The sequence below is a fragment of the Mustela lutreola genome, chromosome 2 (genome assembly GCF_030435805.1).
Source record: "Mustela lutreola isolate mMusLut2 chromosome 2, mMusLut2.pri, whole genome shotgun sequence".
Lineage (NCBI taxonomy): Eukaryota > Metazoa > Chordata > Mammalia > Carnivora > Mustelidae > Mustela > Mustela lutreola.
Genome location: NC_081291.1, coordinates 219685113 through 219699126, shown reverse-complemented (window position 1 = coordinate 219699126; position 14014 = coordinate 219685113). Strand labels below are relative to the sequence as shown.

General features: G+C 43.4%; 1 protein-coding gene across 7 annotated transcripts in view; it reads right to left on the bottom strand.

Moving 5' to 3' along the window:
* Positions 1-14014, bottom strand: part of IGSF5 (immunoglobulin superfamily member 5) — a 94077-nt gene that overhangs the window by 66795 nt on the left and 13268 nt on the right. For 5 of the 7 annotated variants that reach the window (XM_059164753.1, XM_059164754.1, XM_059164755.1 and 2 more), the window contains exons 4-5: positions 11431-11730; positions 1653-1796 (exon numbers count right to left, since the gene is read on the bottom strand). In XM_059164753.1, the coding sequence (XP_059020736.1) occupies positions 1653-1796; positions 11431-11730 (444 nt within the window). The remainder of the gene's footprint in view (positions 1-1652; positions 1797-11430; positions 11731-14014) is intronic. The other 2 variants (XM_059164759.1, XM_059164758.1) reach the window with 2 other exon arrangements.

The window sequence follows — 14014 nt, the reverse complement described above, 5'->3', positions numbered from 1 at the left end:
AAATCCAGACCTCCCTGATCTTTTACATTTATGTCAAGGGGAAGTGTAGTGTCCACTGCGAATTCTACCCAACGCAGTGGACCTGTAAGTAGGCTGTCACAGGCGCTGTCCATAGCCCTTACCTAGACTTGTTTTGAACAAGGGCAATAAAAACAGCTCACTCTTACATGAGCTTTTCATCTCAGTGTTAAATAAAGGATAAAATCGAGGGTAGAAACAGTTTCGTCTACCATTTTATTTTATTGTCACAACCAGTCTATAGGATGGAACTTATTCCCAGCTTGTAAATGAGGATGCTAAGAATCAGAGTCACCCTGGTGCACATCTTAACGTGGGCCACCAGCCCTCACAACCATCTTATGAGGCTGTTGTGGAACAGACAAAAAACAGCGGAAGAGAAGCAGCAATCCAAACAACCAGAAAGTCCTCAACACCACAGCAGCTGATGTTGAAAATAATAATGTGAAGGCGCGGAACAATCCTAGTCACTTCTCACTTAAAATTTAAGTTATCCATAATTTTCACTTAAAATCCAGTGTATTTTATTTGAATAATCCGTCTGTGGCGTATAGGGTAACTCCCAGGTAAAAGCAAATCCCATCAAATCTGGGCCGACAGAGGCTTACTACCTTTCATGTTCTGTTTCCTAGGGAATAAAGTCGTATGACAGAATTAATTCCCAATCCCAAAGCAAATCCACGCATGGGTTCGGGCTCGACAATTAGCCTAGATACAGCGTAACTATGCACTTTACACAGAATATCTCAGTAACAGAGGCATTGCATGTAAGGTAATTAACATGGTGACTGACAGCCACAAAAAGTGCTCATCGAATGGCAATTAGCATTAATAAAATTGTAAATGCAATTGAACTGACACATAGCCTAATATCATAAGTCTGATTTTAAGAAAAATACCTTAATTGTAGAAAATATTCAAATTGGCATATAGGTAAGCTTTTAAGAGACAGAGAAAGGTAAGGCTAGACATACATTCAGCACTTGGAAAGTTCTAAGACATCCACATAAAAAGATCCTGTGGTTCCTGGAGTCATAGACAGCTGAATTCTACCACAAGCCCACCCCAACCTCGAATTCAAGCCTGACCCCCAAACAAGGTCACTGCTTTGAGTACTCCAAAAGACCTCATTCAGAAGAGATGCATAATTACCTTTATTAATTTTATCTGTATTATTTTTACTTGACAGAAGACCTTCTTTTTCTTCCTACCAACTACAACATTTTCCTACAAAAGGCAATTTGGAATTACACAAAATAGGAAATAATCTTTTAATGTGCTCAGATAGGGAAAAAAAGCATAGCACCTGAAAGGCAGATTATATTGCCCTTACATCCTCGAAAATAAGCACAAAATTCAAGTAGTCGATGTCTTTGCTCAGAAAGGTGCTGTCTCTTCACCTTCCTGTAAATGTGAAGATCTAGGTCTTCCCCGGAGGGGTTACACCAGGCCCCAAAGGAATGTAACCCTTTTCAGAAAGTCCTTTCATTCTCTGAAGCTCAAATGTCCACTTCCAAGTGAAGGACGCTCTCAAGGTCAATGCATCTTATGAAATTGCTAAGGAGCTAAAGGATTTCAAGTGCTTGTACCAAAAGTTGAAAAATATACACAAATCTATATGAACCAAAAATTACCTTTTTTCCCTTGTCTTGAGGAGACACAGCAACAGCAGAATATTATAATCAGAACAATTATCAGGATGAAAAGCAATGACAGGGATACTGTAAGCAGAGCTATGGCCCAGGTAGGCAAGGCTGTCCCTGCTTTATCAATGCTGCCTATAAGGTTGAAAAGAGAGAAAAAAAATTTAATTTACTGGTGCTTGCCACTGTCTAGAGTACGTAAGCACTGATTCTGCTACCCTGTAAGTCAGACTTTTTTTTCCAATAATATAACTCTGTGGCCCACTACAGGTGGTTGTCATAGGCCAACTTCTCTTGAGCGTGCTCAGATATTCAATTCTCCACAGGATCTTCCATTACAATACTTAGTGCTGCCAATAAATACCGCTGAGCACCCCAACCCCAGTGTCCATTGGTTAGTGCCTCTACCAGTCCTTCAGGGAGGGTAGATGGCAAAAGGAGACAGCTCCCAGGTTGAAGTAGAAATTACCACACTCCAGTATCCTTTATTTAGCCACAGAATCCTTACTGAGCAGCTACTGCTGGACAAAGACTGCAAGACTGGTGTTTGGTTCTCCCTCCCATGTCCCCACCCTTCAGGGATCCAGAGTCCAAAAGAAATGAGGACAAGCTGTAGAGGTGTCACATCTAAAGGAGTGTCCTACAAGCCTTTCTGCCCCAGCCCACCTAGACCCCACATACAGAACGCTTCTCTCATCAGCTGATTGCTGTTTCCCATGGCTCTTCAGGAGCCACCTTCTTTAATGTCCGCGTTGCCCTCTTGCTGTATGCAGTAGTTATGGAGTTGGGGGAGTGGGGAGTGGGGCAGGAGGGAAGGGAGAAGAGAAAGGCATTTTGAGTAGGGCAGTCCTGTCTTAGCCAGAGCTGTCCAGCACGCTCCATGCAGTTATTGAAATTCGAATTAAATGAACCAAAATGATAAGCACTAAATACTCAACTCCTCAGTCGCACTCATCACATTTCAAGTGCCCGATTCCAACAGGTGTAGAGCATTGCTCTCGTCACAGAAAGTCCCGCTGGACTGCACCACCCAGCACCGGGTTTGTGAGAACTGTAAGGAGGTCCTATCCAGCATTGCGTTTCCCCTCCTGAAACACGCTGAGGTCAAGTTGCATCTAAGTCGATCTGTTCAAACATGAAGTGCTTCTCAGTAAAGTCTGTCACTCAGCTGAGTGCTTGGTTGGACTCTCACTGTGGATGAATGTTATTTATTAAATGCAAATCATCAGGAAATACTGAAACCACAGACTTCTTGTGAAGGAAGATACAGTCTGTAAATCAACAACCTTTCCAGCTCGCTGGAACTAGCGGTTATAGGGGAAACCCATTCTTATGTGTTTCCCCTGAGAGTTTTCCATGAAAATTGACCTTGAAATCATAATTTACTAATCCTGTGTCAAAGTGAAAAGCTCAGAGTACCTTGTGGCAATGGTTAGACATGCTCACGAATGCCCTGGGTTTTGTGACCATCGACCAGCTGGATTATGACTCATGGACAAGTAAGGGTTCCACTACAAAGTAACACAAGGACTAATCTCCAGGCAAGGGCTAAAACTCAGAGAACTCTGTGCTTTGAAGAATTACATAATATAAAAATAGATGCATCTTCTGCTCTTGGTGCAAAGCTCCTCTGCATGACCTGTGATAGCTTTTTGTTTAATTTCCTTTAAAAAAAAAAAATCTCCTATTCATCTTCACCTTAAATGTTCGTGAAATTGCCTGCTATCACTTCCAGCTCTCCTTGCACATCTGCTACTCTCTAAATGAAAGTTAGTCCCCTCAAAGTCAAGGACTGTCTTATTTTCCTTATATTCCAAGCACCTGACACGTCCTGGGCACATGGGATCAATGTGGGGGGGAGGATGGGTCTCCACATCACCCACCATTTTTCTGAGATGAGTTGGGACAGATAAAGATTGAAAAGAGTTCCCCAGGAAAGGTAGGAGGTGCTGGGGACAATACTCCGCCCTTCCTATATCACCCCTCCTCAGCCCCAGAACTAGAGCTTTAAGATTTTATTTTTATCTATTTATTTGAGAGAGAGAGAGAAAGAGCCGGAGAAGGAGCAGAGGGAGATGGACAGGCAACACTCTGCACTGAGCTCGGAGTCCAACGCAGGGCCTTATCTCACGACGCTGAGATCATGACCTGAGCCAAAATCAAGAGTCAGACACTATAAACGAATGGAACCACCCAGGCGCCCCACAACTGGAGCTTTCAAACAAGCCAGCGTCTTCACACGCAGAGAGTAATACAAGTTACCCGCTTGCTACACAGACAGCAAAATTCCCAGGCATCACCAGGAATGGTTGTTACACAAGCAGATTCAGAGGCTGCCCGCTGTGGTGCCAAGTCAGGGGGTCTGGAATGTATGTGTTTGGTGGACTCACACACTAAGAATGCCCAAAATGGAAACGCTTCCCAAGCAAGCTGCCACATTACAGGATGTTCCCATAATCTCCCTCTTGTGGATGTGATAAAAAAAAAAAAAAAAGAAAAGAAAAATTAATCCAAAACCACGTTTATGATAATCACAATCTGGAGTTAAAACTCAGATCACCGCACAGAAGAGCTTTGGGCTCAGTGGATCCAGGGAAATTTCATGGCCACTGTTTCTGTGCTCCCTCTGGCCACTGGTCACTCATCCGCAACAATTCCTGCCCCCACCCACCCCCCAGGCTGTTCAGAGACTCAGGCTGTGTCTGAAAGTGCTGAGAACACTGCAGGGTATGACACATTCAAGACGGCTGACATCATCCTAAATCCGTCTGATGAACTTGACACGAGCTGAAGTTTGCAAATATTAGAACGCTTCATAATAAGGGAGACAGCTGGTGTTAAGCATTAAGGTCTGGCTCAAGATTCCAGAAATGGGATGGAGATTCCTACTGGAAAAAGTCAACACACATTGTTGACTTACTCACACGTTCCCTCTCCGGGCATTTTCCTCCCTTACTGGAGAAAACGTTCAGTGTGCCAAGCGTCTGTCAATCACGTCTTGACGTGACAACCTTTCCTCTGATCTAGCACAGAAACAGCTGCTTCTCATCAGGGAGGAGTTGTTTAAAGAGAGGGAAGGGTCATCTCACTGGATTTGGTACTCAAACCAAGGAAGACAGCAGGTGATATTGTGACCTCATAACTCTCTTGTCTCTTAATTTAACTACCAAGTTTAGCAAAGTGATGCCGCTCTCTTCTAAAAGCCCAAACTCTCACCAAAACAGCAGTTTATCTCAGAAGCCACATGGCTCTTTCTTTCGCTTCCAATGTGCTGTGACCACAGTACGCTGAGAGTCTCAGTGTAATCTCCCTGAGTTTCACACCAAGAGAAGACTTACGTTCTCTCTCTACTCCAGTGGAGCTCTCCCAAAGAAGCATGGCATATGAGCCATGAGGAGGTACAATTTGGAACCAGAGCTGCACAGAAGAACCTTCCTTATTTTAATAATAATTTTTAATTCATCATATATGATATATACACGAATACACGCATGCATATATATCGTAGATGATTCAGTTTGATGCTAATTTTTAAATGAGTACATTTACAATGCATTGAAATAAAAATAAATAATGATCATATATTGATAAAAAGCAGGGCAGTGGACAGAAAGCACGGAATCTTGGAATGACCTTGCACACAATCCAACCCCTTTACTGTACGGATAAGATTCTTGGGACAAAGAGGCTCAGTAAACTGGACAAGGGCACTTAGAAAAAGGAGAAAACCCGGGGTTGTGACTCTTGTCTTTCTACTCATTTTGTGTGTCCAACTTGGAATATCTTCTGGGAAGATACATCCCAGGTTTTATGGGAAATGGGGAGTCTGTGTGGGCACTGGTCCCTGACTTGTGCGCTAGCGAAGGGTGGGAACATAATGGCTCAAGGCAAATGCTTGAGTTGCTGGAAAGGATGCATATGTGCACCTGACGACCAAGGAAGATGATCTCCACATTCAACACCGCTTGCCTTCCTCCCTGTGTTCCCTTACACATCTGTGCACGTCAGGACCACACAACTGAATTTTGCAACTTTTAGCATCAGGACTGCCCTTTTTCCATCTGTGCAGAAAAGGAAGAAGTACTTCCCAGACACTCTCATAGAAACGCTCAGAGTTTTAAAAGGCCACATGGAGAGGTGCCTGGGTGACTCAGTGGGTTAAAGCCTCTGCCTTCAGCTCAGGTCATGATCTCAGGGTCCTGGGATCGAGTCCCGCATCAGGCTCTCTGCTCAGCAGGGAGCCTGCTTCCCCCTCTCTCTCTCTGCCTGCCTCTGTGCCTACTTGTGATCTCTCTCTGTCAAATAAATAAATAAAATCTTTAAAAAAAAAAAAAAGGCCACATGGAATTTCTTGAAACCAACTAGATCAGTACAAAATGTCACCAGCAGCGTGTGCAAAGTGTGCTCCTATGCTCACTGTGGGGGGACCCAGGAGGTCTCTGAATCAGTGAAATAAGGGATCACAGCCACCCCCTCACCTGCCCTGTGGGCTCTGTGGCCGGGACTGTCCTGAGTGCCTCAGACATGTTAACCCGCTTACTTCTCACACCAACAACAAGCCCGTAACATAGATATTATTATTATTATCTCAGCTTTACAGATGAGAAAACTGAGGCACAGAGAAGTTAAGTAACTTGCCCAAAGCCACAAAGCAAGTAAGTAGGTGAGCTGGGATCGGAGCCCTGGCTGTCTGGTGTCCAAGCACCTGAAGAGGCTGGGTCAGGAGGCTGGGTCAGGAGGTAAGACCTTCTTCAGGATCTCCCTGCTGGGCAGCCCCCAGATGTGATTGCCCAGTGATCAGGGAGTTTTCTTAAAAATGTCAATTTTCAGGGCTGCCTGGGTGGTTCAGTGGGTTAAGCCTCTGTCTTCAGCTCAGGTCATGGTCTCAGGGTCCTGGGATCGAGTTCTACATCGGGTTCTCTGCTCAGCGAGGAGCCTGCTTCCCCCCCCCCTCTGCTTGCCTCTAGGCCTACTTGTGATCTCTCTCTGTCAAATAGATAAAATCTTTAGAGAAAAAAAAAATGTCAATTTCCAGGCTGCACACAAACCAATTCAGTCAGAACCTCCGGGGAGGAGCCTGAGCCCCATCCTGTGTACTGAGGGTCCTGGAGACTAACAGCAGCCGGGAGAGAGAGCTTCTGCCCTATTCTTCTCCCTCTCATTTTAAAAGCAAGGAACTGAGCCGCGGAGGTCAGCGACTTGCCCAGAATCTCATAGCCAGACCCAGGGCTGTGACCCAGGACTGTGATGCCTCTACTCCGTCTGCCCTCAAAATTGCCACTCCTCACAAAACTAGGTTATAACCAGGAATCTCTGTGCTCTAGAGACCAGGTGCTTCCCCATCCCCAGAATGTTGTTTTGCTCTAACGATTCACAGCCTGTACACCTGAGCGAGAAAACAAAGCAAGGCAGCTGGGAGCAACGAGAGTGGACAGTGCTCGTCCCAACGGGGCAGGGGAGGGGGTCCCACCTTTCACTGGTACCCGTGTCTGCAGGGCTTGAAGTCTGTGCTGCTTCTGGAATCAAGAAAATCGGTCTTTTCAAAACATTAGCAGTACCCTTTGCAGTGTGCTTTTCTTTCAAGAATCAGTGATTGTTTGGCTTGGACTAATTAGCCTTCCTAAACTGCTGGTGTCCTCCCTGCAACGGCTCACGGGGACTGTTCCAGAAATGAACACAACGGACACAGACTCCTTGCACTTTCAGGAGGAGATGGGTGGCAAGATGGATGCTTATCGGTTCCTGGAGAAGCCTGCACAGCACAGGCGGGCTCGTTCTGGGCTCTCTGCATCCCCAGCTGTGCTCCTGGAAGCCTCCCAGACAGGAGCAGCCGGGGCTGTAATGAGGTCTTCAGCTACTACAACTTGCATAAAATACACAACACGCAGCCAGCCACCAGCTGCTCTGGATCTTGATGAATAATTTAGAAACAAATTACCCTTTTCCAAATGGGTCCAATAAAGTAAGATTCATTGCAAGGCACCCGATGAGCTCCCCTTTGAGGCTGTGGGGACTGCAGCTGCCATCATTAAGGCTGCTAACTTCCCTAGTCCGAGTCGACCAAGGAAGCACTCCGCTGAATGAAACCTGGTAAGGGGAAAGTAAGTGCCCCTTGCCCTTCCCTACAAAAGAAGAACTTTGCAGGCAAGTGAATCTCTAAAATTCATCTCTACGGGGCATCATCAATCAGACCAGACCTCTTTGTTGCACCGTTAACCTTGTTAAGATGTGTGGTTTAAACCATCGATTTCATTCCATTTGGTGTTAATGGAACTTTTTTTAAATCTTTCCTTTCAAAGCTTGGACCATACTTTAACATAATTGAATAGCTTCAAAGCCAGCTGGATTGGCTCCTTGGAGACATGGCTGATTCCGGGATAGAACAGGAAAAACGCAAAGGGAGTTCATAACATCATTTTGGGCCAAGTGCTTGAAAACTAATAGGGCCAGGTCAAAAGGACACCAGAGCCAGCTGGAAGGGATTCCCGCTCGCCAAATCTGGAGCATTCTGAGCATCAAAATGAATAAGGACAGGAGGAGTTCATAGTGTATTGAATAAAAATGAGTCCATCCTAAAACCTTTTGAAAAAAGAAAAAGGAAACGTGAGAGAAGTTTCTTCTTACAGAAGACTACCAACCAACAAATATGAAAATATGACGGAGCCAGAAAATCCTTCTTTCACAACCACCACAGAAACAACAGATTCAGGCAGTGACTTACTGATGAATGCAAAAACTATTAGGGGAAAGACTGCTGGGAAATAAACTACTCGTACAGTATTCAATGAATACATATTAGTTACAATGCAGAAAGGGACCTTTACAATGGAGAAATCATTAACCGAATGATCAAACTTATTACCAATGATAGAAAAAATCGGCATCATGAGCCCACGTGACATTACCCATGACTTGCCTAGAATATTTACCCTCAAATCAAATTATTTTGGAAAACCTCAGACAAATCCGAATTGAAGGGCGTCTTGCAAAAATGGCCTGGACCCTTCAAAAATGTTTATGTCAGGAAAGACAGAAAAGGTGAGGAAAGCATTCAAGAGTAAAGGGAAGAGACTACACCTGACAGCCAAGGGCAATGCATGGTCCTTGACTGGACATTGTTTTAGAGAAGAAAATTGCTATAAAGGATACTTAGTGACACTTTAATAGGGACTGTGTATTATATAACAGTCTTGTGTCAATGTCACATTTCCTGATTGTCAACTACACTGGGTGTGGTTAAATAGAATGCCTTTGATCTTGTGATATACATGCTGAGGTATTTAGGGGTAAACTGTCATAAACTCTGAAATGGTTCAGAAAAAAAAAAAAAGCTGAGAGAAAGGCAAACATGATGAATATTAACATTAGTTATCTAGGTCAAGGTCCATGGTATTCATTGTACTAGTCTTGCAACTTTGCTAAATGTTTTAGTTGTTAAAAATAATAAACTGGAGGGGCACCTGGGTGGCTCAGTCAGTTAAGCATCTGCTTTCAGCTCAGGACATGATCTCCAGGTCCTGGGATTGAGCCCTGCTTTGAGCCCCCTGCTCAGTGGGGAGTCTGCTTCTCCCTCTTCCCATGGCTGTCCCCCTGCTTATGTTCTCTCTCTCTTTCTCAAATAAAATTTTTAAAAAACATTTTTAAATATGCTAAAATAATTTGATCTTGACTTAAAATAAAAGAAACACAGATTTCTGCATCCTTTAGCCTCAAAAGCATTGATGTTCACCAGATCCATGTCAAAGATCTGGCAGTCCTGGATCCCTTTTCCTGCTAGCAAAAGCTGGTACTGGTACGGCTGCTCTATGTGGATGGAGTTTGATGGCTGTGTCCCAATGGGCCCATGCACTCTGTCTTCTACCTGACACATGTATTCATTCACACTTTCATTTCTGTTGTCTACCTGGTCTCTGGGAGCATCTGAGTCAGAGACAGGAGACAAAGTCCTAACAACAGGGGAGCAAGCTTGTGCTTACTGCACTGAGGATCAATCCCTGCAGTGCAAAGCACAGAATCCCTGGTATTGACCACAGGGTAGACTCTGAATGGATTTTTAGAGGTTCATGGAGACATTATCATGGGTTGACTTGTGTCTCCCTAAAATTCATGTTTAACTACTAACCCCCAGTGCTCCCAGAATGTGAGCTTACTTGGAAATAGAGTATTGCAGACATAATTTAACTAAGATCAGTTTATACTGGATGGGATGGGTCCTCTAATCCAATATGACTAGAGTCTTTATTTTAAAAAAAGAGAAATTTGGACCCAGAGAAGCACACAGGAAAAACCATGTGAAAATGAAAACAGAGGTTAGGCTGATGCTGCTAGAAGCCAAGAAACACCAAAGACTGCCAGAAAATACCAGAAGCTAAGAAAGAGGACTAGAGATCGTTCCCTTATAGTCTTCTGAAAGAACCAACCCTACCAACCCCTTGATTCAAACATCTAGCTAGATGAGGATCCACTCATAGTCCTGTTGTGCAGGTCAATTTGGTTAACATCAGAGAAGCACTTAAAACAGAGTCTTTACTTGGCAAATGCTGTGAAGCACTGTTTCATCTTCTTCCTCGTCCCCCTCTTCCTCTCCTCCTTCTCCCCCTCCTTCCCCCTCCTTCTCTTTCCTCTTCTTCTGTTTCTCCTTCTTCTCCTTCTCCTCCTCCTCCTCCTCCTCTTCTTCATCATCATCAGTCTTGCTCTGGCTATAGCTTTGTTCTGAACTTCTAATAAAGTTGCTTTTGTAGTGGGACAATCTTTGCACCAAGAGGGAACCCTTTCCTGGCTTCTGGCCGCTGTTCCACCCCAACCCAATGCATGACCTGGAATAGAGCACAGCACATCTCTGGGCCTCCCTTTCTACCCTCTTGCAAAATGAAGGACTTTAAGTAAATCTCCAGCTCTGGGTCCCATGTTTTCTCATTGGCCTGGGCTGACCCCGAGCTCAAGCAGTCTCTGCAGCCCTTTAGGCTGCGTAATTAAAGGTTTTGGTATGCCGAGTACCCTACAGTGGGTTCTCCTGGAGATCTAAACTTTAAATTATTTTTATTTAAAATCAATTAATTAACATACAGTGTATTGTTAGTTTCAGAGGTAGAGTCTAGTGATCCATCAGTTGCATACAACACCCCATGCTCATCACATGAAGTGCCTTCCTTAATACCCATCACTCAGTTACCCCATTCCCCCACCCAACTCCTCTCCAGCAACCCTCAGTTTGTTTACCATAGTTTAGAGTCTCGTATAGTTTGTCTCCCTCTCAGATTTCATCTCATTTATGTCACTTTGTTGGGTTTTAAGGAGTATAAGACTTGGTACATTCAAATACACTGTGGATTTGCCAGTTTAAAAAAAGTGAAACCATAATCTACTAAGATTGGAAGGAATCCAATAGCATCTGTACACCCCCCTCAAATATTAGAAGAACTTGTCTCATACTGGGGATAAGATTAAATGAAACAATGATTAAAAATACAGAGAAACACTGACTTCAAGTATTTATCACTGAACTGATGCTGTTTTGTGATAAATAATCGTCAAAGTTCTTAATGGTTTCCACAGTGAGTAGAAAAGAAAGACACACCGAAGATGAAATTTAAAAGCAAGTGGAATCATAGGGTCATGAAGCCGACGCTGATTGTCCGCATTACCATCCCTACCCAAAGTCAAGGTCACTCTACAATTGTCCTAGGCATTGTTGATTAAGAGCACCACATATAAAGTATAAGCATGCAACAATAATTTTTTTTATATAAAGCAAAATGTCTTCACTTACCCCAAGAAGGCTCAACCACAGTAAGATTCACAGTTACAGACTTGTGGGCATTCAGGCCCTTCATGTTAGCCAGGCATGTCAGAGTCCCGTTGCCCTGTGGCGTGAAAGTCAGGATGCTCACTGCACTTTGGAGGTCGTCGGGCTCCAGACCAGAATAATAGCTTGAGTGGCTCACCGGAACGCCGATCTCCCAGGAAATATCCGGGAGAGGGATCCAGCCCAATGCATGACAAGTCACATTACAGGGTTTATCCTCAGTGACTACAAGGTTGCCTCTGGGAATGAGCAACTCCCCCATAACTAGAGAAGAAAAGAGAAGCGTTCTGAAGGAGTGACCATGACTCTCTTGGTTCCAAGTTTTCTTTACTTTTTCCTTCAAATCACATATCACTAGCATTATCTTCCCAAGTCCAAACTGGCTGTGTCTGTATTGAGAAACTTCACTCAGGTTTTATCTGTGTTATTGATAATTGATACCCACCAAGTTCATGAAAGAAGGTGAGGTTGCTCATCAGAAAACAAATAATTCCAGAGAAAATGTATAAATAAAAATCAGGATCCAGGGGAGTATAAATTATATGGAAAAGAGGGCAAATGTGCCTGCCCTAAGAGGCTACAGAACCACAACAAAGTGGGGTTGCCAAGTTGTCCTGGGAGCCAAAGCAAAAAGGGAAAAACCTTTACATTCTTCTCCATTGAAAGGAGATGACATCTCAAAGTCTTATGGAAAAGCAAGTCTCTCCTGGCCTTTGGTCAGTCAGATTCATTTTATTTATTTTTTGGGTCACACATTTTGAACGTAGCTTCTTATGACAGTTCCTTAAAGTATATTTCCAATTACAAATTGAATCAAAATCAAATCTAATGGCAAAAACGGTTCCCCTAAATCACATATCAGAATAGAATACTCTGATAAAGTATTTTCAGGATTTTATTAAAGTCCCACCTGCCCATGCCAGTGTGAACACTGTGGGCAAGCCGTCTGGACGGAGTGCTTGTGCGTGCTGCTATTAACCAGGTCCCCTGAGGACTGGCTCCGGTAAAGACACAGCCTTAGTGAAACACATAAATATTGGAACACCCCAAATAAAACAGCCTTCCTGTTGTGTAGTAGAACGGGAAGAACACTGGACTGAGGATCCAAAACTCTGTACTCACTCCTGGACACCACACACAATCGCCATCACCTGCAGCAAGTCACTGACATTTTCAGGCTCCGTTTTTCACTGGACAAGTGAAATAATTTGACTAAATCAGAGGTTTTCCAATGTTTAGGTTTCAGTATCTTTTAAAACCTTAAAAATCATGAAGACTCCAAAGACTTTATGTGGATTCTTCCTACCAATATTTACCATACTTGAAATCGAAACTTTTAAATATCTATCTTATAACAACAATGATAACCCACATGTATTTGTGAAAATATACCTCTATTTTTAAACCAAAATAAATTATTTGAAAAATCATTGTTTTATATTTATGCGAGTCTCTTTAATCCCTGGCTGGATTCTCATATCAGCTTCTGCATTCACTCTTTTGCAATATATTGCTTTAGTTGAAATATATTAAAAACATCTGACCCCCCTATGGATATATAGGTGGAACAGTGAGAAGGCTTTTCAGATAATCAGGGATAGTCTTTGATACTGTACCAAAACTTCACAAGTAGTGGTTTCTTACAGGCTAGTCACATTGTGGAAACTGAACCTGTATAAAGGAATTATCATTTCCTTTTATGTTAAAATCCACTCTTCTATCTGGCACTACTATTGATCTTTCACTCTTGCATTCCTTTGTATCATTATCCCTTGATAATTTAGGGAATGAGGGTCCACAGAGTTATGCAGACTTTCCGAATGTACAGTGAGAGCCTCCCTGTGCACCTACTACAATGACAACAGGAAAGGCAACTCACATCTTAGTATTATTATGGGGCAGTTGTGACCTCACAGACCCTGAAAGGGTCTAGGGGATGCCCAAGGGTTCCCCAACTACATGGAACTGGGTCAGCTCTGAAAGCTCTTCTTACTCTGAGACGTTACATTTCCGATTATGACTTTCCTCAGCAGTCTCTTGGAATAAGTAGAGCATCTTTGCTAATGCGAGGATTACTACAAATGCAACAATGAGAGGGAATAGATTTGTCCTTCAAACTGGATTTTGTCCTTATTCCTTTTCCTCCATTCATTGTTTCATATGATGGACAGGTTTAAGATGACAGAAACCGGAAGGAATGGCATTGCCTCAATTAATAACGGATGATCTTGAACTGAAGTCTAGTGTCCCTCAAAACACAAGAGGTCTGGGCACCTAGGTGGCTCGGTCGCTGGACATCTGCCTTCTGCTTGGTTCATAATCCCAGGGTCCTGGGATCGAGCCCCACATCGGGGTCCCTGCTTAGCAGGAAGTCTGCTTCTCCCTCTCCCCCTCTCCCTGCTTCTCTCTCTCACTGTCTCTCTCTCTCTGTGTCAAATAAATAAATAAAAGTTTAAAAAAACAAAAAGAAAAAAATACAAGAGAACTAGAATTTGGTGCATGGTTGATAGACTGGACAAGTGAAACAGTCTGAAGCATTTCCTTTTTC